This window comes from Lycorma delicatula, chromosome 3 (assembly GCF_047948215.1).
Source record: "Lycorma delicatula isolate Av1 chromosome 3, ASM4794821v1, whole genome shotgun sequence".
NCBI lineage: Eukaryota > Metazoa > Arthropoda > Insecta > Hemiptera > Fulgoridae > Lycorma > Lycorma delicatula.
The window spans coordinates 133259467-133286694 of NC_134457.1; the positions used below are offsets into that span (position 1 = coordinate 133259467).

A 27228-nucleotide genomic window follows, 5' to 3' on the forward strand; every position below is an offset into this window, starting at 1 on the left:
CATTTCTGATTTCATCATCAACCCGTTTCAACTAGTCCTTGGTGATTATCAAGGGCCTCCCTGAACATTCTTCATCACGCATAACATTAATTCTGTTATTTCTAAACCTTTCACACCATTTTCGGATGTTTCTTTCATACATTACATTATCACCGCATACAGCAGCCAACTGCCTATGAATTTCAGCCGGCTCAAAATTTTGATGGTTTAAAAAATGTATGACCACGTATTTCGCAGTTGGTGGCAACATTTTCCTATTCATTTTATAATGTAATAACTCACATGTAATCAAAGGTACTACAACATGACAAGTTACAGACAACAATGAATGTGTCCATTATTAGCGTGGCCATGAGTGACACAGGTTCGCCAATCTTAAGGAGAGAAATTTCCCAGCAGTCTTTAGAGATATCCCTTGTACAATCCTGGTTGATTATAAAAAAGCGTTTTATCCATAAGCTTTTATGGTAAAAACTCTCACACAGGTATTAGTGGCAAATTTATCTGGATATTGAAGATAATTTATGATCTTGCAACAGTGAGAGTTAGATGCTGTGGTCTTTTTTCATTGGAAGGTTCTGTATTGCTAGGGTGTTCTCTCCTTCCTGGTTGTTTGTTTAGCTTATTCATTTATATCAGAAAATTTCTTTTGGTCTAAAGACATCTCTGGTATTCCTGAAGTGCACCAAGTGTTGATGCAATGATGACTACGTTGATAATAAGGCGGCATTTGTAGATATTGTGTCTGATGTTGTGGAAAAATTGGTGATTCTTATTAGCTCTGCCAGAAAAAATTAGGTAAAGTAAATTTTATCAAAACCAAGTAAATTTTATAAATTAAATTTTTTTTTTTACCAAGCATTTTAATGAGTGCTCCAGGAAAATTAAAAAGCCCTTTCTATTATCTTGGCCATTAGCTGGAAGTTTTTCTTCATCTTTTACATATTTGGCTATTAAGTTCTCTTAATTCTGGGTTATACTATTTGACTACAATTTGTGGAATCTAAAGCACTCAACCACTAGTGTTGTATGTTATGTTTATAGAAGGTCCAAAATCTGCTCTATACAGAATTGGCTGAAGATGAATGATGCCGTTAGTTACTATTATTACATTGTGTTTTTGGGTTTGGGGCTTGTGGACTCTGCTATCTCAATCTAATTGAAAAAAATTAATTTAAATTTCTTGTAGAAATTTAATTATTTTGCCCAAAATAAAAATACATACTTGGATGATTACAATAGAATTAAATGCTGTTAATTCCACTTGTTTAGTGTTAAAATTTTTTATCATCTGGTTCTATAAACTTTTAATAAATTAGAGTAAAATTGCTAATATTTGTCAAAATAGGCTAAGCAACTTCATAACATATACCTTTCTCTGTGGTACAATTGTTCTCTCTCTTAAATTATATGCTGCTGCAGATAATTTTGATGCTTTATTAATGGTGACAGACCTGCATTGTTAAAAAATTAATTTTCTGTTTATTAGCTACTTTTAAGGACTACGTTTCAGCTATAGACTATGAGCTACTTTAATCCTTTGGATGTAATCCATTATTCAGTAGAATACGTAATAAGGATTTGGAAATGCAGAGTTCTCCTTATCAACATGATTTAATATGATAAAAATATTTGTTCAACTCAAGCTTAGTAGTATTAATCAAGTACAGAATTATTAGAATCTTATTTACATAATTACCCCTTAGAAATTATATACTTTTCATAATCTTTATGCGATCAAAAATTTATACATTTGCTCAGTTATGCATATAATGTGCTCTCACTTTTATGATTTTTACATTCTTCACCTTAATTGTAATCTGGATCAATTTTTAAATTTTATAAACCTTTTCATAATATTAATAGAAAGTCAATTAAAAGAATTACATGTATTTTAAATAGCTTGAGAATTGTCTTTTATATTAATTGAGTTACTGATCTAAATTTGATATGATGATCTTTAAATGGATTTAATGTGCATCATATTTTGTTTGCTGCCTTTTAACAATTTCTGACATTATTGTCTTGGAATTAATTTTGTATAAAAATTAGTTGATATTTATTTGTGATTACGACATGTTTGCTTACAATGTTTGCTTATGATATGCTGACTGAGATTGTGAAAGATGTTTTGTAAAAAAATGTTATCTTATTATAATATCTATTTATTTGTGTTTGTAATTTTTCTATTATTTTGTTATAATTTTATGTTGCAAGAATTTAATTTAACTCTACAGTGTACATTTGGATGTAATTTTGGTTATAAAAGTTAAGTATAAATAGTTAAAGTCCAGAGGTCCCAAATTCGAATCCTGGTCAGGCATGGCATTTTCACACATGCTACAAATCATTCATCTCATCCTCTGAAGTAATGCCTAACAATGGTCCCAGAGGTTAAAAAAAAAAAGTCATGTTAATGTATGATCTGTTTAATGGCTCTAATTTACATTGCTGCTTCATATACAGGTGTGGATGTAAGGGAATTGTTTGAACATGTGTTGCATCTGCATTTAATCATTTGAATTTGAGTTTTGTTTGATCATTTGAATTCATGATTTTTTTATATTGAAAATATTTAAATAAAACTTTATGGTTTTCTTTTAGTTTTCTGTTACATATTTACCCATTATATTTAAATCTTTATCTCCCCAATTACTGAAATATTTTACTCATCTTGTAGGATCATTTAGCCACTAGAAAAGTGTCTATAAACATTATTTTTAAAATAGCTAGTTAAATATATTTCTTTAACAAGCCTCTTTTTATTTACATTAAGTTCATTGTTCATTATAATTTAGCCTGATATAGGTTTTTCATGTTTCATTCCAGTTTGGAGTTTTCTGTTCCTCATTATTAGCTATTCATTATTTATGGAATATGCAAACATATTCCAGAATTCTTCATATATAATGATTTTTTACAAAAATACACTATAGAATTATTTTTCATTAATTATAAATATTTTTTTCCTTCTGAAGAGTTTCCCATTGTTGAATATGAATATATGAGGGCTAATTGGAAAGTAAATTCTGATTCGTTATTAAAAAAACACCAACTGATAAAAAAGCAATTTATTTCATACACCTTACGGCTTCTTCTTTTAGTGACTTTTCTCCATAATTGCCATCCAAATGGCAATTATACATTCCTTGTCCTAACTGAGAACAGATTTTTGAATACCCTCGTTTTAAAACTCTGCTGCCTGTGAATTAATTGAGGTAGTAACACCGTTTTTTACCTCATCACAATACTGAGGATCATGGTTAATTTCTGTGTAGCCCTGAACTGAAATAACTCTGAAACTTACTGCTAGACGTTGAAGAAATTGAGAAGGGCCATACAAAACAAATGTTGCAGTATGCTGAGTTCAGGCATTGTTTTTCTTCATGGCAATGCTTGTCTGCATACTGGAGTATGAATTCAACACCAAATCGACAGTTTCTAGTGGGAGTTTTTAAGACACTTGTTCACAGATATAACAAGTGTCTTAATCTGGACGACAGTTATGAAAAGTAGCTAAAAGATGTAACTGCAAGGTGTCTATAATAAATTGTTTTTTATCAAATGATATTTTTTTAATAATGATTCGGAAGTTACTTTCCAAATAACTATTTATTGTCTTGTTGACTTATGTACTATACTGATAGAATGTTGTGGACATGCCTTTAATTAGTTAATAGGCTTGGAGAGTGCATTTTATAAAACAGTAGCATTATGATAAAAAGTACGAAATTCAGATTTATTTTTTTAGTAATTATAAGGTAAGTATGGTTTTGAAATTTATCACTTGAGAAAGTAAAGAAACTGCTTGAAATTTTATTTTGTTTATATGTAAATTATATTTTGTTTATTGTTTTCTTTTGTAAATTTTCTTTTTTATTGTTTTAATGGCAATGTTCTGCTTAAAGGAAAAATTGATTACTTGAATGATTATGTGGTACGAAGGATAGCTTGTGGTGAATCACATTCTTTGGCAACTAACGAGTGGGGTGAAGTTTTCAGTTGGGGCTGCGACTCTTATGGCCAGCTAGGTACTTAATGTTTTACTAGAATTTTTAAATTTGTGTGTATGTGCATAGTTAAATGTTATTTAGTATTTAAATAAGGTTTAAGTAGTTGCATATTATTTGTATTGATTGCCATCTCTCATACATATCTAGACTTCATTAAAATTGCATTAAAAACAAAAAAAAAGTTTTTATTTTGTTCATTGTTCAGTTTAGTAATTCATGTCTGGTTCTGTATGTTGGTTAAAACATTTACAGATGGAATTGAGTTAATGCCCAAGAAAGCAAGTCCTTTGATAACACCTTCAGTTTACTTATCTCGTCTTTTGGATCAGTGAGACATTCTTGATTGAACATTATCTATCCCTTTTATCATTATTTTTATTTTATGAAATAAAAAACGTTTGGCAGGGATAAATCTGATGAGTGGGTTAGATGGGATAAAACGGATTCCTTATTTTGCCAAAAAATGACAAAGTAATGACTGATGGATGCACCTGAATTCAAGGAATCAATCCTATCATCACTTCTTTATAAAATTTACTGTTTAGAGTTTGGTTTTCAAGCACAAATTCAGGATAAATTATACCTTTCGTAACAAAAAATGGAATCAGCAGTTTTCATGAATGATTTTTGTGGTTTCACTTTTTGAGATTCAGGTTTCTTTGAACTCAGTCAAGTTACATTTTGATGTTTTGTTTTGGATTGTATATGATGCATAGCTGATATAACATATTACAATTCAGTTTAAGAGATTTCTATTTACACAAACATTTTTTAATGAATTTATGAACAATGCTGCAGATCAGTGTTTTAGTTCAGATGTGTTAATAATTAAGAATAAAACATATGCAGATGTTTTTTTTTGAAATCTTTGGTTAAAGTTTTATATTCTATTTTCTCTTTTAATCCCTTTCATTTCATCAATATCTAAACACGTAAGAGATCTTCAGTTAAAAGGTTTGGAAACAGTTCTGCTGATTTTTATGTTTAGGAAGTTGAAGTACAGCTGTCTGTTCATCATCCTTTATTAAAATTTATTATTTTTTGAACTGCCCACTCAACATAGTTCTCTATAAAATTTCTTTACAGCACACATCTTAGAATTCCCAACTGTTTCAGTCACTGTATTCCTTAATTTTAAAGGAAGTCTAATTAATGCCCCTTATTCCATTTTTAAACCTAGATACAAATAAAAAAAAGAAGCTTTCCACAACAATTGTTGCTCTTAACTGTGCCAAATGAATAGGTTAAAACTTCAAAACTTGCATAACCTATAAAAAACCCATTCTCTAATTAGAACCATTGATCTCTGATAAGCAGTATTAATATGGCTTTAAGTAATATTGATATGAGTTCATAATTGCTACATTGAATTTGTCTAATGTAGTTTTGTGAACTTCAGGAATCATTAGTTTTTAAAAAATGAATGCTATTAAATGGCAGTTGTTATAAAACTTTTTTGACCACTGAGTGAGAATGTTTCTTATGCTAGTTTTTTTATGATTAACTTGCAAAATAAGGATGTTAGAAAACACACTTGAAACAAAATTGTAGGGAAATTTTTCCTGCAATTTGAGTTTTCCTTCTTTATGTATATTAAAAATTGACTGTTTTACACAAAATATCCAGAAAGTCATTTCTTGAATATATATTTTTTTGAATAAAGCAATGGTTATGAGTAATAAAAAATCTCTATAACTTTTTTTTTAAATAAAAAAAAATAAGTGGTCATTTTGCCTTAAATTTTTTACTTCATTAGAAAATAAAACTTGAAAAATCTTGTGGTCTTTTATAGTAAAAGTTTTTATTAAAATATAACTCTTAGAAAGTACTTAATAAAATGAAAATTTTTTGTGTGGAGTGCAAGCAGTAAATTTTTAAGAAAATGCAAATCTATACTAATTCTTTTTCTGAGTAAAGGAAATTGAAGGAAGTTTATTTTAGCTTTAATTTTGAACTCTATTAATTTTTGTTTTAAATTAGTGCATTTAGAGATACTTTATATGTAGTCATACTTCTAGAGTAAAAGTATGGTGTTTTCAGAAACTATTCCTTTTTTGGTTTACTTTTCTAATACCTCCAATTTAGAATTTATTTTTTTTGATTTTTAACGTACATTAATGAATCTGTTCTTTTTTCTATAAAAATGATTTTTCATTTATGTATATTTTAATCTTTAATTTGATATAGTGGATGAAACATTAGTATTATTTTTAAATAGAAAAGTGCTTTTTTAACTATAAAAAAGGCTAAAAATTTCTAAAAATTCTAAAAAAAGTAAATTATTTCTCCTGGGTATTATCTCTGAGCTTGGGATTATTTCATCATTCATTTTTCTTCCATCTATCTAGTGTAAGTTTATGCATAAATCAAACAAGACAAAAATTATGTTTAAATGCTACTATAAGATTTATACGATACATTATATATTGTTTGTATTTTAGGTCAGAACTTTGCGACTGATGGTATGCAGTTTAAACCAAAAATTGTAAAGGCACTCGCCACATATGTTGTACTTCAAGTAACTTGCGGTTCTAATCATTGTCTTGCACTTACAAACGGTAAGTTTTACAATTTTTTACTCTTATAACGTTCTGGAGGGGTTAAGGGTTGTGTTATCATCAGTCAGCTGTTTTATAGGCTGTAGGAACTAGGTGTGAGTGGTGTTATTACTGTTTATTGAATTTGAATCCCTATTATAGATGTACTAGTCGACAAGGCGAGGTGCGCATTTAGTGAATTTACAATCTACTGCTGTGTACAGTCATATTCCAGTGTACTAGTAAAGTAATTGTGACTTCTGCCATAATTAGATTGCTGTTTTAAACATTATTGTCTGTGTGTATGGACGCAGATGCATATCATGATAGGGTTACATAGCTTTATATTATTTATTAGCCTTTATTTATTTTAATTTCGTAGTAATGCATTAATTGATGTCATTTTAATTTTAATATTTAATGATAAAACATCAGTTTTTCTTGTACTTAATTACAGAAATTTTTGTATAATTAATAAATTTTATCTTTATGTTATTAGAGCCCTGTTATTGTGTAATAAGAGAAATTGTTTTATTAGTCACTGTACTTTAAAACACAGGCATGATGAAAATATATCATACTAAAAAACAGTATGAATATATACAAGTAAAAAGTATAAATTTCTTACATCAATTGTTTTGGTTTTAAGTAATGATTTTATGACAAACAAAGACACGCGAGTTAGAATTATGGGTTAAAAGTGTAAAATAGGCATTTAGTTTAAGCATTACGTAATTTGTAGACGTGTTATTACTAATAAAAACAACTATTCACTTTCTTTTTATTGGAAATTGCACCAGTTGTTACTTAAAAGTAGTCGTGTTATGATGTAAAATGAATGTGGAAAATCTCTTCGCAGTCTCACGATTAATGTTATTAAGTTCATAGACAAAGAAAAAATGGATTATGGGTGCCTCTTGTGAAAGGCAAGTTTTTGACTCATCGAAACCATATTAATTTCAAAATAGTTTGAATCTTGTATTAAAATATCTTATATATTTCATTTTAAATGCAATATAAAATCTTTCTATAGAATTTTAATATTAGAATATTTCTTATTCTGTGTAGTTTTAGGTCATCTGCAAAAGTTAAAATGTTACTTGCAGATGATAAACTATTACAATACTAAATTTTTATTATTTATGCATAAAAGACAAAAATCAATGAGATATCCTAGGAAGGTGTAAGATCACCCCCAGGGGATGTCTGACTTGTTTGTAAAAAATTAGAATGTTTGTTCTTTTAGGAAACAATTTACAAACTATTTTACAATTAGTACAAAAGTTGAATCAGGGCAGTAAAATTCAAAATGAGTAAGTTTCGCTTATTAATGCATTCTTAACACAGCAGTTCTTGTGTAACTGCTATCTGCAAGTTACTAATGTATAAAAAATAAAAATATAATTTAAAAGCTTAGATGAAACTCCTTAAATGTATTATTTCTGGTTTGCAGTCTTAAGACTTTCATTATAGTCATGCAATAACAAGAGATTTACTATAATTTAAAAGACCATACTATTTCAGTGTTATACAAAAATCATGTTCATTCTCTCTGTACTGTCCATATAATAAATAGATATAATTTTTCATAGCGGATAAATATCTCTTATTTTTTCTGAACAGTTTGATTTGTTATATGAAAGGGCAACAACACTGGACAATGAAACTATTGTTGTTACATGATACTGAAGTTTGTATTATGTATTGCACATACATGCAGTACACAATTCATACCATTTCTGTATGATATGTAAGAAATGCTTTTGTTGTGTTGGAGGAAATTGATTTTAGTCTTTCAAATATTCAGTGTTCTTATTTGTATAAATAAAAAATAATAGTTGATTAATCTGTTTCAGGCGGTGATTTGTATTCGTGGGGCTGTAATGATTGTGGACAGTTAGGTATTGGTCACAGAAATAATGTGAGCGCACCTACAGTTATTAGATCACTCTCTGGGATTCCTCTTGCATTTATTGCCTCAGGTGGAAACCATAGTTTTGCTCTCAGTAAATCAGGTATAATTCATATTTTATACTTTTGAATAACTATTCAATTATTGTAGAAATTATCCATGGCCTTGAATATTGAAATTTGAATTTTAGAATTCAGAGCATGTGAAACAGCAAATTTCTGCATCCTTTTTTTGCTCTGTATGAAAAAAAATTATAGTTCATTTTGATAAATCTGAGTATCTTAATTAAGAACATCTTGCAGTATTACATTGTTGGTAGGTTTTGAATGCTTGTATAAAATATGTCATTAACATTATAAAAAACAGTTATTTTTAATTTTAATAATTATTTAGTTATCATACAGTAATTATTTTTTCATTATTTTCCTGTAATTATTTACAATTAAATTTTGTTAATTTTTATTTCATTGCAAAGATATACTGTAGTTAAGACATACTTCTTTGCTTTTTAAATGGTGATTCCTACGGCAGCTATTGATATTTGCATATTTAATGATATGAGGTTGTGGTATGAAAAAAATCTCAAATTCAAGAGCCAGGTTTTGAATTCAACAGGGTTACATTATATAAATCAGTTGTTGTATTAACTGAGCTATGTAATTTTAGTAACATGCTCTTTATAACTTATTTTTATAATTTTATACAATTTACTGTTTGATTACATATTATGAAAAATGTTGCTGCTAAGCCTCTTTAATAATTTCAATAATTTTTATTATTGAAATAAAAATAATGAAAGAAATGTTCAACAATTCACAGAATATTATAATGCATGATAAGATGTAAATTTTGACTTTTAAGCATGATCAGCAGATTTGATTTGTTATATTACTGGTAAGGACTTAATTAAATATACTTGTAAATATAAAAGCTATATGTTAAATTTATATTATATATACATACAGGTGTCCCATATAAAACGCTACCCAACCTTATATTGGTAGGTGTTGAAATAATAAAAAGGCATGTGCAAATGTAAATGCAATTTTTATTATTACCATCCATTACCTTTCATTTAGAGTAAATGTTGGAAGTGGCCGCCATCTTCTTGAATACAAGCTTCAATTCTTCTTACAGCGTTTCTTGCAACTTTTTTTAAAGTTTGTGGCCGGATATTTAATACAGCTTGTTCAATATTGACTTTCAATTGTTCAAGTGTTCGTGGTTTGTTGCTGTAGGCTTCTTCTTTGAGGTAACCCCATAGAAAAAAATCCGTCGCAGTCAAATCTGGAGAGATCTTGGTGGTCACAAGCCTCGACCGATAACACGATTACCAAAGAATTCCTCAACGAAATCAGAAGTTGAACCTGCATAATGCGATGTCGCACCGTCATGTTGTAGCCAGCAGTGTCAGTCTTCCTCTTCCAAGAGTGCGATGAACTGAAATAAAATATCCTGATATCGTACTCGAAAAAAATAGGATCGATTATTTTCTTCCGTGATATCGCGCACCACACGCCCAACTTCTGCTGGTGTAATTGTTTTTCCTGATAAATGTGAGAATTTTCAGCACTCCAAATTCTACTGTTTTGACTGTTTACGTAGCCATCCAAATGAAACCATGCTTCATCTGTGAAAAATAACGAATCCATAACATTAATTCCCTCACGCAGAAATTGATGGTACCATTGACAATATTTAGCCGTTTTTCTTTGTCGGGCTCAAGAAGTTGATGAACCGTTTGAATGCGATAAGGTCGTAATTGTAATTGTTTGGTCGCCCGATGAACAGTTGATTTAGACAAATTAATTTCAGCAGACAAACATCTGATCGATTTATTTGGCGAGGCGAGTAATCGGTCTTTGATTTCAGTGACTGTATCTGTATTCAACACTGACGCAGATCTTTTGTGTTCCTTGTTATTAACAGAACCAGTCTCTCTAAATTTTGCAACCAACCTTAATACTGATGTTTTGTTAGGAGCTGGTTTATCTGGGTACTTTGGCGAAACATATCTTGTATTGCAACCACTGATTTCGTACTGAAGTGCGACTCAACAATGAAAACATATTCATCTAGCGAAAACACCATCTTGTCTCTAGCAATACACTGAACGTTATGATTGCATTGTTGTTACTATCGGTAGTGTTCAGATGTTAAGATCTGCATCGCCGTGATGTTAAGATGCTGGACGAGTCCATTTCAGTAACGAGTAGGGGAGTAAGCTTGACTTTTGAAATTTCATGGATGAGTGATTGATGGGTTGCGTTTTATATGGGACACTTTGTATATTTTTTTAAAATTCAAGTAATTCATTAATATATTGAAAACTCAATAAAATTTAATAATATATGAATTATAAACCACCAAAATACAGTAATTAGATAAGTTAAACATACCATAATTATTTCCAGTAATCATTTTTGGTGGGATCCTGCATCTTCAGTTGATACTTAATTCTATAACTACATTAAAATATTCATTTTATAATTTAACAAAATTGTTTTCTGTTTTTGTGCTCTCCAGTACTGGATAGCAGAATTTGTATATACATTCATAATAAATTTCTAAATTTTGAAACTGTAAACAATTTCAACAAATCGACAAATTATAAAATAAATAAGTTTTAATGCAGTTATAGAATTCAGTACCAGCTGAAGATTGAGATTCTGCGAAAACTGAATATTGGAAATTAATATGGTAAGTTTAACTTATCTAATTACTATTGTTTTGGTTTATATTTTATATGTATTAATTTAGTGAAATTAATCATTATAATATTCATATTATTCCTCTGTACTGTCAAATTATATTTAAATTCTATTAAATAAACCACCTATTACAGAATATTGAGATAAGGCATATTTTACCTTAAATTTTTATGAAAGTAGTTTTGCAGGATCCCACATCCTCAGTCACGAATGAAATAATTCTGTTGTTGCATAATAAAAATATAAAAACAAAAATACTAAAATAATGATAATTGCTTATTAGTTTACATGAGTGCTGCTATCTATTGCAGTTTCTATAAATGTCTCCCTCAAACATTGCTGGATGGTTTATCGAATTGAAGTTTTGTTTGTATTTATATGTGTAATATTTTTCTAATATATTTAATTTTATGTCATCTGTATTAATTTCTGATGTCTCTAGATTTGTGTTAACATCAGAAATGGAATGTTTGTTGTTTATCATATGGTCTGCCACATTAGATAAACCTAATTTATTATTCTTGTAATTTCTGTAGTATTCAAGAAATCTACTTTTTTACATTATAATATTTTGGAATTTATAGAACTGTGCATTACAGGTTAAATCAAAGTAATATTTCTGCCTGTTGAAGCTTAGGAAACTGATTATTAAACACAATTAAACACAATTTTTATATAAAAACAAATATTTCAGTTTCTAATTTTTTTTTTTTTAATATCCGTACCTTTTCTTGAGATGTATTTTTCAGTTTCTTATATTAAAGCTATCATTTGTATGATAATTATAATCATTATACAGTTGCTTCTTTAAAACCTTAACATGATGGCATAAAGTATTAAAAAATCATTTGAATAGTTTTGCAGTAGTTACACTTTGAACAGTCCTGTTTGTGTTGTAATTTTACTCATTTATAATGTTATTTAAAAAAAATATGTAATGATAATTATAAGGCTGTTTTTTAATCTGTTTTTACTATTATTTTTTATGTTTTAGGTTGTAAAACAGGTATATTAAATGGATTAAATTATTTTTGAACAGGTGCAGTGTTTGGTTGGGGAAAAAATACATTTGGCCAGCTTGGTTTGAATTGTGAGTTAGATCAGGTATTTCCATGTAACCTTAAAACATTACGTTCTATTCGAGTGAAATATATTGCTTGTGGTGAAGATTTTTCTGTTTTCTTGACTCAGGTTCGTGAGTTTTTGTAACTAATTGAATAAATTTATATTATTTTATTTTATATATTATTATTATTAGTTTTACTGGTTGAAAAATTCTACATGAAATACATCAGTTTTAAGAACTAGATCAAATTAAATAACTTTACTTTATTTAAAGAACTTTGTACTTTATTTAGTAAATCAACTAAATCTGATTTCTTTGGTTTACTTATAAAATTTATTTTGAGATTATTAAACTATACAAGATGTGGTTGGAAAATTGAAAAATATGATGTGAACATTACATGATTTCCTTGTATGTCTATTAAGTTACATATACACATTTTTTACTGCACTACGTTTAAACTTATTTCATTTGATAGTGAGATACGATCCTCCTATTCTTTAATTAAGTGGACAATTGCATTGTGGTGCAATTTGCATCATATTTTGTTTCATACTGCTGAAGTAGTTGTGGTGTAAGTGAGAACTTGTAAGATCTGTAACCATGGACACATAGATTCGAATCCAACTTCATATACATAAATTTTTCAACTTTTTTTTTAACTTAAGTGTATTGATTTATTAATAATTATTAACCTCTGTAAAAATTTTTGAAATAAAATGAAAAGTACATAAAATATTGTTTCACTAACAACTTTTGATTTTTTCCATATTTGTTTTTTTTTTTTGTTGAATTATTTATTGTAAATGTTTTTTTTTACAATCTGAGGTTAGTAACCAATTTATTATTTTATATAATTTATATTATTAATATAACAGTATATTTAAGTTAAAAAAATGTTAAAAAAAATATATGTATATAAAGTCGGATTCGAATCTGTGCCTTCCCCTTGTAAGATCCAAATATTTCATTAACTAAAATTTCATTTGGTTATAAGTCTGGAACCAGTGAAAATAAATACCACGTATGATATATCGCTGAAAAGCTCTCAGTGAGGGCTTATTACTGTAGTTAAGAAAAAGTCTAAAATCCAAATTTTTTGGATTTTAATTTTTTTGAACATTTTGGTCCAGTCAATTGTAATAAAAAGGGGAGGTGCACAACTAGATGTTACAACAGTCTTAAATCCAATATTTCAACATTCTATGGCTAATCGTTTTTGAGTTAAGCGAGATACAATATGTACTTACATACTGACGTCATGCCAGAACTAGTCAAAATGGATTCAGGGATGGTCAAAATAAATATTTCTGTTGAAATCAGAAAACTGAGATTTTTCGCGTTCACAATACTTCCTTTACTTTGATTTCTATGTGCCAATTAGTAGTGTAAAATGAAAGCAGTAAGTATAGATTGTAGAAGAAACTATTTTATACATAATTTGGAAAAAACTACAAGAAGAAAAGTGGAGGTTAGCCAATTTTTATTTTAATTAAGAAACCAAATTGTTTGAAATTCAAAATGAAGTACTTAGATTGCACTTGAGAATAGAATTAAAAAAAAAAAAAAAAAAATAGATTCGTTGCCTTTAAAAAAACGTTTTTTTTTACATAACAACAGAGACAATAATAAATTGACATCAGTCAATTTATTTAAATTCAGATTTAAAAAAAATATTAACTTGTCAATTTGAACTAATGAAGTTCATTTAGATTTTTTTTTTAAATCTTGACATAATTTTAATCTTTAACCTGCAATATTTTATTTTTATTTGTAACTCAGTAATAGTGATTTTTTAGACCATTTCTGGTTTTGTTTATGATATGTAATACTCTCTTATTTTAATTTTATGAAATTATTGTTGTAAGGATCATTAAATTGTACATTATCTGTCTCAGTCTTTCTTATAATTGAGTAAAAATTTATTATTGCATTGTAGATGGGTCATCCAGTGTTAGGGAATAAAGAAGTAATTCAAGATATTTTACAGTTACGATAGCATAAAAATGGGATGTTCCAAAAGTCCCTTAAAGAAAAAAAAGATAGAAATTCATCATGGATTAATTTGGAAGTGGATAAAAGTTCAGAAAAAGTTTAAATTTCTGTTTCATTCTATCTTTATAACTTGATTTATTGATAATATTCTCTTCTAAATAAATGAGTGTTCTATTTTTATGTCTTACAATTAGATCTATGATCATTGGGAAAATTCCTTATCCAGTGATCTACTTTTAGCTTACCATTCCTTCACACAAGATATTATGCTAAAGAAATAATTTTTTGAGTAGTTCTCAATTATTATATTAGATACAATCCTCCCTCTATGAACCATGAGACCTTGCCATTGGTGAGGGGGCTTGAGTGCTCAGTGATACAGAGTAGCTGGACCGTAGGTGCAAACATATTGGAGAGGTATCTGTTGAGAGCCAGACTAATGAATGATTACTGAAAGAGGGCAGTAGCTCTTTCAGTAGTTGTTAAGGGCATAGGTCAGGATGACTTAAACAGCCATATCAACATCACTCAGTCCTCCGAGTACTGCGTAGCTGAAAGCAGTGGAAAACTACAGCTGCTTTTTTTCCAAGAAAATTTAGCTCTCTGCATTTTCATATAGCAATGATGGAGGAGGTGCCTTCATTAGTAAAATATTTTGGAGGTAAACTAGTCTCCTGTTAGGATCTTTGGGTGGGGACAACTAAGGAAGGGGTCACCAGAAAATTAAAAAATAACATTCTACGAGTTGGAGCGTGGAATGTTAGAAGTCTAAAAAAATCAGTTGATTAGAAAATTTAAAGAAGGAAATGGATAGGATAAATGTAGATGTAGTAGGAATTAGAAAGGTTTGGTGGGAAGAGGAAAATGACTTTTGGTCAGGTGATTTTACAATAATTAACTCAGCTTCAAATAATGGGCAGGCAGGAATAGTTTTGTAATGAACACAAGATAAGGAAGAGAGTAGATTATTTCAAAATGCATAGCAATAGAATAGCAATAGCATTGTAATAAGGATAAAATTAAAACCTAAATAGACAACGATTGTTAACGTCTATAGGTAGAGGTATAGTGTGTATATGAAAAAATATACAAAGCAATTAAGCACATAGAAGGAGATGAAAATTTAATAATAGTTGGAGATTGGAATGAAGCATTTGAAAAGGCAAGGAAGGAAATATAGTGGGTGAATACCGGCTGGGCAAAAGGAATGAAAGAGGGGACCGACTTGTAGAGTTTTGCATGAAATATAACTTGGTAATGGCCAACACTCAGTTTAAAAATCATAATAGAAGAATATACACTTGGAAAATGCCAGGCGATACTGCAAGGTATCAAATAGATTATATCATGGTTAAGCAAAGATTTAGAAATCAACTCTTCGACTGCAAAACTTACCCTGGAGCATACATTGATAGCGACCATAATTTAGTGTTAATGAAATGTAGATTAACATCTACATTGGGGTTTATAAATGAAAAGAAAAGGTGTCAGATGAATCGGTGGAATTTAGAGAAGCTTGAGGAAGAGAAGGTAAAGAAGATTTTTGAGGACGACATCACAAGAGGTCTGAGTAAAAAAGATAAGGTAGAAAATGTAGAAGAAGAATGGGAGAATGTTAAAAAGGAATTTCTTAAATCAGCAGAAGCGAACAAAGAGAACTGGTAGAAAACCTTGGATTTCAGACGATATGTTGCAGCTGATGGATGAACGTAGAAAATACAAGAATGATGAAGAAAGTAAAAGAAACTATAGACAGTTAAGAAATACTATGAAAAGAAGGTGCAAACTAGCAAAAGAAGAGTGGATTAAACAAAAGTGTTCAAAAGTGGAAAGAGAAATGAACATTGGTAAAATAGACAGAGCATACAGGAAAGTTAAGGAAAATTTTATGGTACATAAATTAAAATCTAATAATGTGTTAAACAAAAATGGTACACCGATTTATAATACGAAAGGCAAAGTCGATAGGTGGGTGGAATATATTGAAGAGTTTTACGGAGGAAATTAATTAGAAAATGGTGTTATAGAGGAAATCAAAGAGGATGAAACGGAAGAAGCAATACTGAGATCTGAATTTAAGAGAGCACTAAAAGATTTGAATGGCAGAAAGACTCCTGGAATAGACGGAATACCTGTAGAATTATTGCGCAGTGCAGATGAGGAAGCGATAGATAGATTATACAAACTGGTGTATAATATTTATGAAAAAGGGGAAGTTCTGTCAGACTTCAAAAAGAGTGTTATAGTCATGATATCAAAGAAAGCAGAAGCAGATAAATGTGAAGAATACAGAACAATTAGCTTAACTAGCCATGCATCAAAAATCTTAACTAGAATTCTGTACAGAAGAATTGAGAAAAGAGTGGAAGAAGTGTTAGGAGAAGATCAATTTGGTTTCAGGAAAAGTATAGGGACAAGGGAAACAATTTTAGTGCTCAGATTAATAGTAGAAGGAAGATTAAAGAAAAACAAACCAACATGCGTGGCATTTATAGAGCTAGAAAAGGCAAGGATAACGTAGACTGGAATAAAATGTTCAGCATTTTAAAAAATGAGGGTTCAAATACAGAGATAGAAGAACAATTGCTAACATTTACAGGAACCAAACAGCAACAGTAATAATTGAAGAACATTAGAAAGAAGCCGTAATAAGAAAGGGAGTCCGACCAGGATGTTCCCTATCCCCGTTACTTTTTAATCTTTACGTAGAACTAGCAGTTAATGATGTTAAAGAACAATTTAGATCTGGCGTAACAGTGCAAGGTGAGAAGATAAAGATGCTATGGTTTGCTGATGATATAGTAATTCTAGCTGAGAGTAAAAAGGATTTAGAAGGAGCAATGAATGGCATGGATGAAGTCTTACGCAAGAACTACTGCATGAAAATAAACAAGAACAAAACGAAAGTAATGAAATGTAGTAGAAATAACAAAGATGGACTACTGAATGTGAAAATAGGAGGAGAAATATTATGGCGATAGAAGAATTTTGTTATTTGGGAAGTAGAATTACTAAAGATGGACAAAGTAGGAGCGATATAAAATGCCGAATAGCACAGGTGAAACGAGCCTTCAGTCAGAAATATAATTTGTTTACATCAAAAATTAATTTACATGTCAGGAAAAGCTTTTGAAAGTAAATGTTTGGAGCATCGCTTTATATGAAAGTGAAACTACTTGGATGATCGGAGTACCTGAGAAGAAAAGATTAGAAGCTTTTGAAATGTGGTGCTATAGGAGAATGTTGAAAATCAGATGGGTGGATAAAGTGACAAATGAGAGGTGTTGTGGTATATCAATGACAAAAGAAGCATTTGGAAAAATATAGTTAAAAGAAGAGACAGACTTATAGACCACATTGTAAGGTATCCTGGAATAGTTGCTTTAATGTTGGAGGGACAGGTAGAAGGAAAAAATTGTGCAGGTGGGCATTGTTTGGAATATGTAAAACAAATTGTTAGGGATGTAGGATGTAGGGGGTATACCGAAATGAAATGACTAGTACTAGATAAGGAATCTTGGAGTGCTGCATCTAACCAATCAAATGACTGAAGACAAAAAAAAGATACAATCATCTTTACCTAATAAAATTCTTCTGAATTGTGGTAAGGAAGCTTATGTTCAGTTGGTTTAGATTTGCTTCTAGTAGCTGAGTTTCATTCTCTGACTTTTCAGAATTTCTTTCTTCTGATATGAGGGTCTGTCAAGTATAAAAAACAGACTTTTGCCTTTACGGCTTGTATATGAACATGAAAGAGTTGGCGCAGGGTGATATTGATTTAGAAATATGGGGAGGTGATGGATGCTCCAGCTGCCTCAGTTTTTGCATCCTGGTCAGTAGCATCATGTCTGAACAAGATATCAGTTGCGTAACATATTATTGTAAAGTTTCTCACAAGTAAGGGCATCAAACCCTCTACACTAAATTTTGACTAAACTGTATGTGCTGTTTTGGGTTGACATTCTCATGTACCTGAGCGTACAATTGGGTCAGCAAATTTTAAGGAGGATGTGACAGTATAGGAAATAAATTATAATAGGCATTCAAGGACAAATGTGACAGATGACAACATTCAATCAATTCATGACCTAATTGAAGACAATTAGCTCCTTACAGTTGATGAAATTATTTCAGGAATATCAAGTCACCCATTCGATTTATCACAAAGCACCTTTTGTAAAGTTTTACAAACTCTGTGCAAGGTGGGTTCCAAGACTTTGACCAAAATCATAAACAAGTTCTGAGTTTTTCCAAAGACTTTTGAATCGATTTTGATGAGAGGAAAGTAATTTTTTTATATTGAATTTGGTTCATTACTACACTTCCATGTTGAAATTGGGAAATATGGAGTGGTGTAGTAGTGGAGAGTCTTCCTATGTAAAAATGAGAAGTTGCCACTTAGATGGAAAAATCATCATAACTATCTTTTGGAACTGGAAAGGTGTGTTACTTATTGATTTTCTCCATATACTTAAAAATGCTGTGAATACTGTGTACTATTGCCAGCTGTTGGACAAAATTAAATCCACCTACGGGAACAAAAGGCATCATCAGGCAATAATAGATGTGATTCTTCTTAACAATTCCAGACCTCACACAGCCATTAGCACTCAGGATAAACTGGATGAAATTTACTGGGAAGCTGTAGAATATTCCCATTCAGTCCAATTTATTCCCATTGTTTTCTTTTTGTCTAAGCCATTAAAGAAGGAACTGAGAGGACACCAGTTCTAGATCAATAATGAAATAGAAGAGTTTGTGCATAATTGGCTTGTTACATGTCTTCAAATGTTTTTTTCTAAAGAAGGGATTCAAAAGCTCCTCACATGTTGGGTGAAATTTGTAGAACTTTAGGGAGGTTACATAAGCAATAAATATGTTTTATTTTCTTATTTTGTACTAACAGATGTTAAAAACAAAGGTTTAATTTGTATTTTGCTGACTTAGTACATAAGCTTGATATTTGTAATCAGTAAATTCATTGTCTGCATTGATAATTTCCTCACTAATTTCTGCATTAAGAAGCAATTCTTCAATACTTTATATTTTAGTTGGTGAATTATTGGTTGTATGAGTCTCAAATTATGGATTATTTAAGGAATATCCATAATTTAAAAATATTTAAAAAATTGAACATTACAAAACTATTCTTTAAAGGAAAAATTATGGATTATTGTGTAAAAGAAAATTATGAAAAAAAATAGTATCTGGATCGTTTAGTGTTTAAAACCATTATGCTGATTCTATTTATAATACAATTAACATTTATTAGATAAAACTTTTTCTGTGAATGATACTTCAATCTGACTCAGTGATATATTGTTAAACGATCAAATAAGAGGTAAGAAAAAAGCTTAAATCTAACTCTCAGCATTATATAGGGCAGCCAATCGAGCAGTAAGAAATTTCTCTTATATCTCTGTCACTGAGACTGTTAAACATTAAGGATTAAATAATGCCCAAAAGTTATTACCCTTGAATGAAGTTACCATTTAAACCACTCCACTAATATTTTTACTTGGCTTTCTTCTGTTAGCTGAAGGCTTTTTAGTTTAGTTCTAGAAGTAGATCACTAGATCAACTATCTCTCATAATGTTTAATTTTTCAAAAGCCAGTTGAATTGAACTTGTCCATCACTTTTGATGTTATGGTATCCTTTACTGTTTAGAACACCCCATTCAAGAAAATGTTCAGTGATGTGAAGTCTGGTGATGTAATCAACATTAGGTGTGTAATTTTTTCCTTTAGACTTATTCAATGTAGTCATTCATTGAGATACTACCTCAACATCACATATCAACATGTGATATACTTCAGTACATGATCCATTATCACTGGTAAATAAAAGTAACCATTTCAATGTTTCTAAAATTCATCTGCAGTTCTGGAACAGCACGTACAAAGCTAATATTGTATCTGTGTAATAAATCTGGTGTTTTGCTGTCTAACTCAGGTTAATGATAAATTTATGAAGGTGAAAATGTCCAGTAAATTATTCTAAAAAAAAAAACAGATTAAAGTACTATTGACATTTCACTGTAATATGTAGATACTTTTGATTCTCAGTATGTTGGCTAATGATATTGTTTGAGATAACAAAACCCCTATTAAGCGGGTGAATAATCTGTGTAGGTTTTATAAAAAGACTTTTAAGAAAAAAAACTATTTTCATTAATATTATTATTGTGATTATTGATGTTCATCGATATCAAAAATTATAATAAAAGCAGTTAGTTTGATATAATGCAAACTGACTATAATATTCAAAAGAATTGATATCATTGTGATTTGGTTTATTAGTGCAATGTAATGCAGTTATATTTTAAAATGTAGTTTTTATAATATTTTATTTTTTGTTTTTAAAACAGGATGGAGGAGTTTTTACTTGTGGAGCTGGTCAATATGGACAGTTGGGTCATGGTAGTACTGCTAATGAAATATTACCCAGAAAAGTACTGGAACTAATGGGAAGCATTGTTACACAGATATCTTGTGGCAGGTGACCATATTTCTTAAACACTTTTTTAATACATTATACAGTCTTGTACATTAAATATGCTGGTTTCTGTGGTGGAGTGATAGCATTTTGTTGGCCTTTCATCTGGAGGTCTCGGGTTCAAATCCTGGTCAGAAAAGGCATTTTTTGGATGCCAAAAAATTCATTATCCAGCAGTCATTGTAATGGGCTTAAGCCTGTTGTTGCTATACAAATAAATAAAATAAATTGAAGCATTACTTTTCCCAATGTAATATGCTATTTTATTGTATTATCAAAAAATAATGTTTAGATATATACTTTTATGCAGTAATACCATCAATTCGTTGTTTACTGCGGACCAAATAGTAAGTAGAAATAAATGATTTATAAGATTCAAATTGAAGTTGAGTTTAAAATCAAATCTCAACTCCTAAATATCTGCTTGCAGATATACATTAGCTGTTCACAGCTAACTCTCAAAATTTCTTAGCTTATTTTATATGTTGAAGTAAAGAGACATCTTGTCTACAGTAATGTTAATCCAGGTGTTTAAGCTTGAAGGTAAGTGAAATCTTACAATAAATAAATTTGCAGCTGGAAATTTTTGATGGTTGATAGGTGTTTTGATTAAAAATCTTCCACCAATGAACTAACAAAGACTACAAGAGACTGATAGAGATTATGTGAAGATGACAAATAAATGACATGCAGCTAAGCTGACATCTCCCTGAAGAAACTCTATTCTGTGGTTAACTTGAGCCACTTGCAAGCATTGATTATTAGATTTATATTTAGTTTACAAAAATGATTGGTTTTTTAATCGTTCATTTCATGAAAAATCAGTTTTTTTTCTAAAACCTGTAAAAATAATTTTATTTCTTTAAGGTGTTCCTTTTTATAAACATTTTGAAGAAATGTATGGTATTACTTTCAGTCGCATTGTGGGAATTGTGGGGTAAAATTGAATTTTCTGTATGTTTTGAGGTATGAGGAGTATTAAAGTACCACTCACTTAAATGTACTTTTCTTATACATTTACAGGCCTGTATATGAAATTTTAGGCTCAGAAATCCCTAAAACTATTTGATTAATTTCATTGAAATTTAGATATACTGTAATAAGGCATCTGAATTTGCGCATGTGAAAATTTTTGGAAGATTGATTGAGTTCTTGAGTTACATTCAATTTAAGGTTGAAAAAATATGAGCAGGGCAGGTTAGAAAGTAAAGACATGTCCAGTTAAGAATAAATGAAGGTAGATTGAAGTAAGCACCACCTCAACATACCATTTTCTTCTAAAAACAATTCTGGTTATGTTCATAGAAAAAGAAATGATAAATATAAATTAATAAGGCTAAACTGCATTACCAAAAGTATTTTTGATTCTTTTTTTTTTGAGTAACTACTTATCTGATTCATTTAGAAGAAGATTAAAAAGTATAAAATTGTTTACAGAATTTGTATTTTTTTTTTGCTGAGAAATGAAGATTATTAACTAAAGTAAATTTTGAAACTAGATTGTATAGCTCATTGTTGCTTCATTGACATTAACTGATGTATACATTAATACTATATAATATATTGTTATATAACATTTAAATATATTATATTGTATAAAATTTAGTAAAAATTACTGTATTGTTTCTCAGCAATTTATGATTACAGTTTAAATGTGGTATCTTTGTTTTAATGGCAATTTTTAAACTCAATAATATAATTCTGATTTTTTTCAAATTGTTTTATTAGTATTTCTTTTTATTAAAATTGTAATATAAAAGTATCATTTCTTATGTTGATATTTTTTCTGGCAAGCCACAAAAAGTAATAATATTGTTATTATTAATGATTACTGTAATTTTTAATAATTGTAACACTTTTATGATATAATGATAAAAAATGCAGTTTTTAATCGTGCCATTATCCTTTGTTGGCTTCTTTTAATTAATCCCATTATTTTACATTAAATAATTTTCACAGCAATTTTAAAAATTTTTTAATATTTAGCATTTTTCAAATGAGATTGTGTATTTTAAATGTTTTTATCTGTGCAGGAGGCATACACTTGCTTTAGTTCCTTCACGTGGTAGAGTGTATTCATTTGGTCTTGGAGGATCAGGGCAACTTGGTACTAGTAGAGCTGTGTTAAACAGTACAACTCCTCAAGTGGTGTTGGGTCCATGGCTCTCTCCATCTGGTGTACCTGCTGTTGATTTGCCTAACAGAAACGCTCTTGATTATGTAATCAAGAGGATATTTGCTGGCGGCGATCACTGTTTTGTTACTGTTACTCATCAGAAAGTAATAGTCAGTTCCACTTACAATTTGCTTTTTTGGGTCATTCCTTGTCAAACTTGCTAGGTTGCCAATCATTTATATATATATATTTATTTATTTTTTTTAAATAAATATATATTCTTTTAAGAATCATACTTCTCTGTACTACGTACAAATATATTTATTTTATTAGATCAACCAAAGTACAGAATAAATAAAGTAGGATGACTTACCTTATTCCACTATATATGCAGGAGTGCTTTTGTGATTTACTCGCATTATCAGTTTCACCATATATTCATAGATTCATCTCAAATTACATTACAAACTTCGTAAAATATAATAACACATCATGCATTTATTTATTTTATTTATTATTTAAAATTTAAAACCTGTAATCATTTTATTTTTTTATTTTAAATTTTTATTCAGTTAAATTAAAAATTTAAAAAAAAAATATATATGAAAAATTAATTAAATTTAACATTAAAAATTAAATTGTAAATTTTTTTACATATGTAAAAATATGATGTTAAGGCATAAAATCAAATCAAAATTAGAAATTAAAAATCAAAAATTAAAATTCAAAATTCAAATCAAAATCAAATAAAAATAATTTTAAGTACAAATAAAAATAATTTTAATGCAATTGTGCATATTGTCCAATTAAGTGAACTTGTTGGTGCAGCTGATGATGTGAGTAAATTTTGAAAAAAAAAAAATTCTGTACTTTGGTTGATCTTGGTTGATATTTTTTTTAATCATAATTTCTAGGATCCTTCAGATGACTCAAACCATAAAAATATGTCTGTTATCGTATTGGATTTAGGATAATTTTTAAACTGCACTACTGTGTGAAAAATCAGTTCTTATTAAGATCTAATGTAGAAATTTAAAAGACTAGAATGCTAGGTTATGATTTTAAGACCTTGCTTAAGGTTGTTTAATTTAAGTCCATTTTAATTCTAGTGTGACTCCATTATTCTGTATCTTTAAATTTTTTTTTCTGAAAATTTAAAATATCTTTAAGAAGAAGAAAATTAAATTTAAATATCTTCAAAATTGTAGCAATCAGTGCATTTAGCAATAACCTTTGTAAAGCTTATTTTCACACATTAATTTTATTAAAAATCAGCCTATATTGGTTTAAATTTTTTTCTGTATGGTCTCATTCTTCTGAAGGGTGTTTGAAATTATGACAAAAAATGAAAACTTGCTAGATGTTTGAGCAGCCATTTATCTTAAAAGTAGGTGATTTGATATGGTATGACTGTAGTATTTTGATATTTAATAACAAGGTTGTCCTGCAAATTTGTTCTTCTGTTATGTAGTGCAAGTCTTTTTATAATTTTCATCTCCGTGTTTATATAAATTTGTCTGTGTCCTTCATAGTTTTTTTTAATGGTTGCTTTAAAGAATAAATTTTTTATTACCTTTATTATTTTTTTTTACAGGTTGCATGTTAAATGTATTATATTCAAAATTATTAATACTGGAGTTACATTTCAAAAATTATTTTTTTCTCTGTAATAAATATGACAGTTAATTTCTGACTTTCAACTATAAAAATAATAATTACAAAATAAGTTGCTATAAGTCATGAAATTGGGTTTCCAGTAACCTATTTCTAATAACTTGTACTTAATTTAAAAGAAAACTGTACATAGTATACTTTAGTTTAAATACAGTCAGCTGTAGGAATCTGTTAATTGGTGGAGTGTTTTGTCCATACTTAATAATCATTTTTTATAAGGCTCTATTTATAGTGATATAGTTGTTGCAGTACCATTAGTTAAGAAATTAGTAAGAGAAAATCATAAATGTGTGGTTCTGCTCAGGACCCTAACAAAATATTGTTTACTAATATGTTTTCATGAAGTAGCTCTGAAAATAAAATACTGGTGTGCTTTGGTTGTTATACTTTAAACAACTTCACTTGTAATTCACATAAATAAACAGTCTTTTCTTTGATTGAACTTAAAATCAAATATTAATGTAATTGTGTAGAGAAAAGATGTTGTATTTAATGTCTGGTCAACTATTGCTGTTGGATCAGTATGCTGGCTTCTAATTCAGTTGTACTAGGGTTCAATTCCTGGTAAGAGACTGGGATTTTTACTGGTCATTTCCAGTATCTCAATGAGGTACTGTTAAATGTAAAATGGATGTTTGTTGTATTAAATGTAAAAGATTGTTATCGGTAAAATACATTTTTTAACAGTAGTCAGCATAGAAGAGCCATTTTAAAAAAGAAACTAACAAAAAAAATTAACAAAACTTTTTATTTTACTTCACTAACCATGGATATTTTCCCATGTAGTTATTCTTTTAGTCCCACATCATATGTGTCTTTTAGAACTGTCAGTCTGTTTTGAAATAGCCTGAAAGCCTCCTTCAGTTGTTCGTATACCACTCCTAATGAGTTCTGCATTATGAAACAGGAGCCATTTCTGACTTTGAAACAAAGATTTCTTATTTGAAAAGTAATGTTGTTTGACTTTGTTGTGACACTTAGGTTTATTTCGGTGGAGAAGACTTACAAAAGATTATACATCTGCAATTCTAAATTAACATGTAACAGCATTCACATAAAGTTTTAGTTCATGACTATTCTTCAAAGTTTTGTTCTCTGAATATTAATCCTATTCTTTATTGTTTTGCAGGTAAAACCTTTAGTTACTAAAGATTTAATTATGACTGTTTGTTGTAGTAAAGTAATGTAATAAATAATCTATTTTGCTGTTACAAATTTTAGTTATTAGTTCATTGTAATTCATCATTTCTTTAGTTAAACATGTTTCTGTTTGTAATAATTTTTATAATCCCAACACTCGTTTAAATAAGTTCTAATCATGAGTTTACTTGTATCAAGACATTTCTAGAGTTTTTTGACCCAAAAGGGCAAGGCTATTACAACTAAGCTTCAAAAAATTGAAGAATGTTGGTCAGAATTCAAGGTACTTCAGTTTGAAATCAGTCAGTTCAGGTTGACGCAGAAAACATTGATGTTAGTGAGGCTATACTAAATTTGAAATGATTATTTTGAAATTTGAGCCAAATAACAAATAAATGTCTAAGATCAAATACAACTCCTTACTCTACCTTTACCTAAATATTTCGGAAGGTATGATAAATTTATAGTGTTTCACTGCATTTTTGATTCAGTGATACATAGTTGACTAAATTAACAAAAATGTTATTATTTACTGTCCTGTTGACCTATGAAGCATTTAAAACTATAAAGAAGATTAAGGTGTCACCTGCTAATTATGATTCGACATAGACCAGATTTATAAGGCAATTCCAAAATAAAAGCTCAACACATTGAAGCCTAGCCATTGTAACCATGCTCAGACCTGGTGACTTGGGGATTTTAGGTAGTTTTTTAAAATTTGTTTTAAAATAAATATGGATTGAATATAAGTAAATTATATACCATTTTAAAGAGCAAATCGTGCAGTTTATTTTAGTGTATAAATGAAAAAAATTAGACCTCTCACCATTTGTGTTACGATCCATTGAAAATGTAGTCCATTGAAAATCGTATCTATTATAAATGCACTGTACTGCATGCTTTTTCACTAATTTTACAAGATTGAAAACTAAAAAACCTATAGTATTCACTTAATTATAACAATATATCTACAAAAAGCAAATGTGAAATTAGTCTATATGTACTTTGGTACAGTATAGTTTGAAACAGTCCAGAAGACACAGTGCTGTACCACAGATGGAACACCAAGTTTCTTTTCTTCCTGCTTTCCCAGTAGATGCTTTACTCCTTTCTGAACACACTTTACAAACCAGTGTTGGCCGAGCTTTTTTTTCTATGGGAGGAATCCTGTCTGGAAAGTGACATCTAGTGAATCTGTTTAAAGCAACATACAGGAACTGTTTCTTGAGCAAGAGATCCACTTTTATTGCCCAATTCTACTCCAAGTGACTCAACAAATTTTTCTAAATGTATTTTTTCTCAGGTTTGGAGGTCTTGATTCACAATAAAGGAGAAATGAATTTGAAACAGCCATCATAAAAAAATAAAAGAAGAGTTTCTTCCATCATTTCATTTGTTCCCTCTTGAAAGGGTAATAGGCGATTTGGTCATTTAATCAACACCTGTTTTATTTTTATTATAGTCAATGATGACATCAGGTTTGGATTTTGTAATCATACCCTCCTTTGAATGAACTTGAACATCTGTTCGAGTCATTTTGTGAGCTGATGACAATGTTAAAACATCT

General features: G+C 29.3%; 1 protein-coding gene across 4 annotated transcripts in view; it reads left to right on the forward strand.

Moving 5' to 3' along the window:
• The window catches only part of Herc4 (HECT and RLD domain containing E3 ubiquitin ligase 4), a 106036-nt gene that overhangs the window by 19177 nt on the left and 59631 nt on the right, over positions 1–27228 (forward strand). For 3 of the 4 annotated variants that reach the window (XM_075360588.1, XM_075360589.1, XM_075360587.1), the window contains exons 4-9: positions 3909–4031; positions 6455–6571; positions 8407–8565; positions 12213–12364; positions 20604–20734; positions 22765–23017. In XM_075360588.1, coding sequence (XP_075216703.1) covers positions 3909–4031; positions 6455–6571; positions 8407–8565; positions 12213–12364; positions 20604–20734; positions 22765–23017 — 935 coding nt within the window. The remainder of the gene's footprint in view (positions 1–3908; positions 4032–6454; positions 6572–8406; positions 8566–12212; positions 12365–20603; positions 20735–22764; positions 23018–27228) is intronic. The other variant, XM_075360590.1, reaches the window with a different exon arrangement.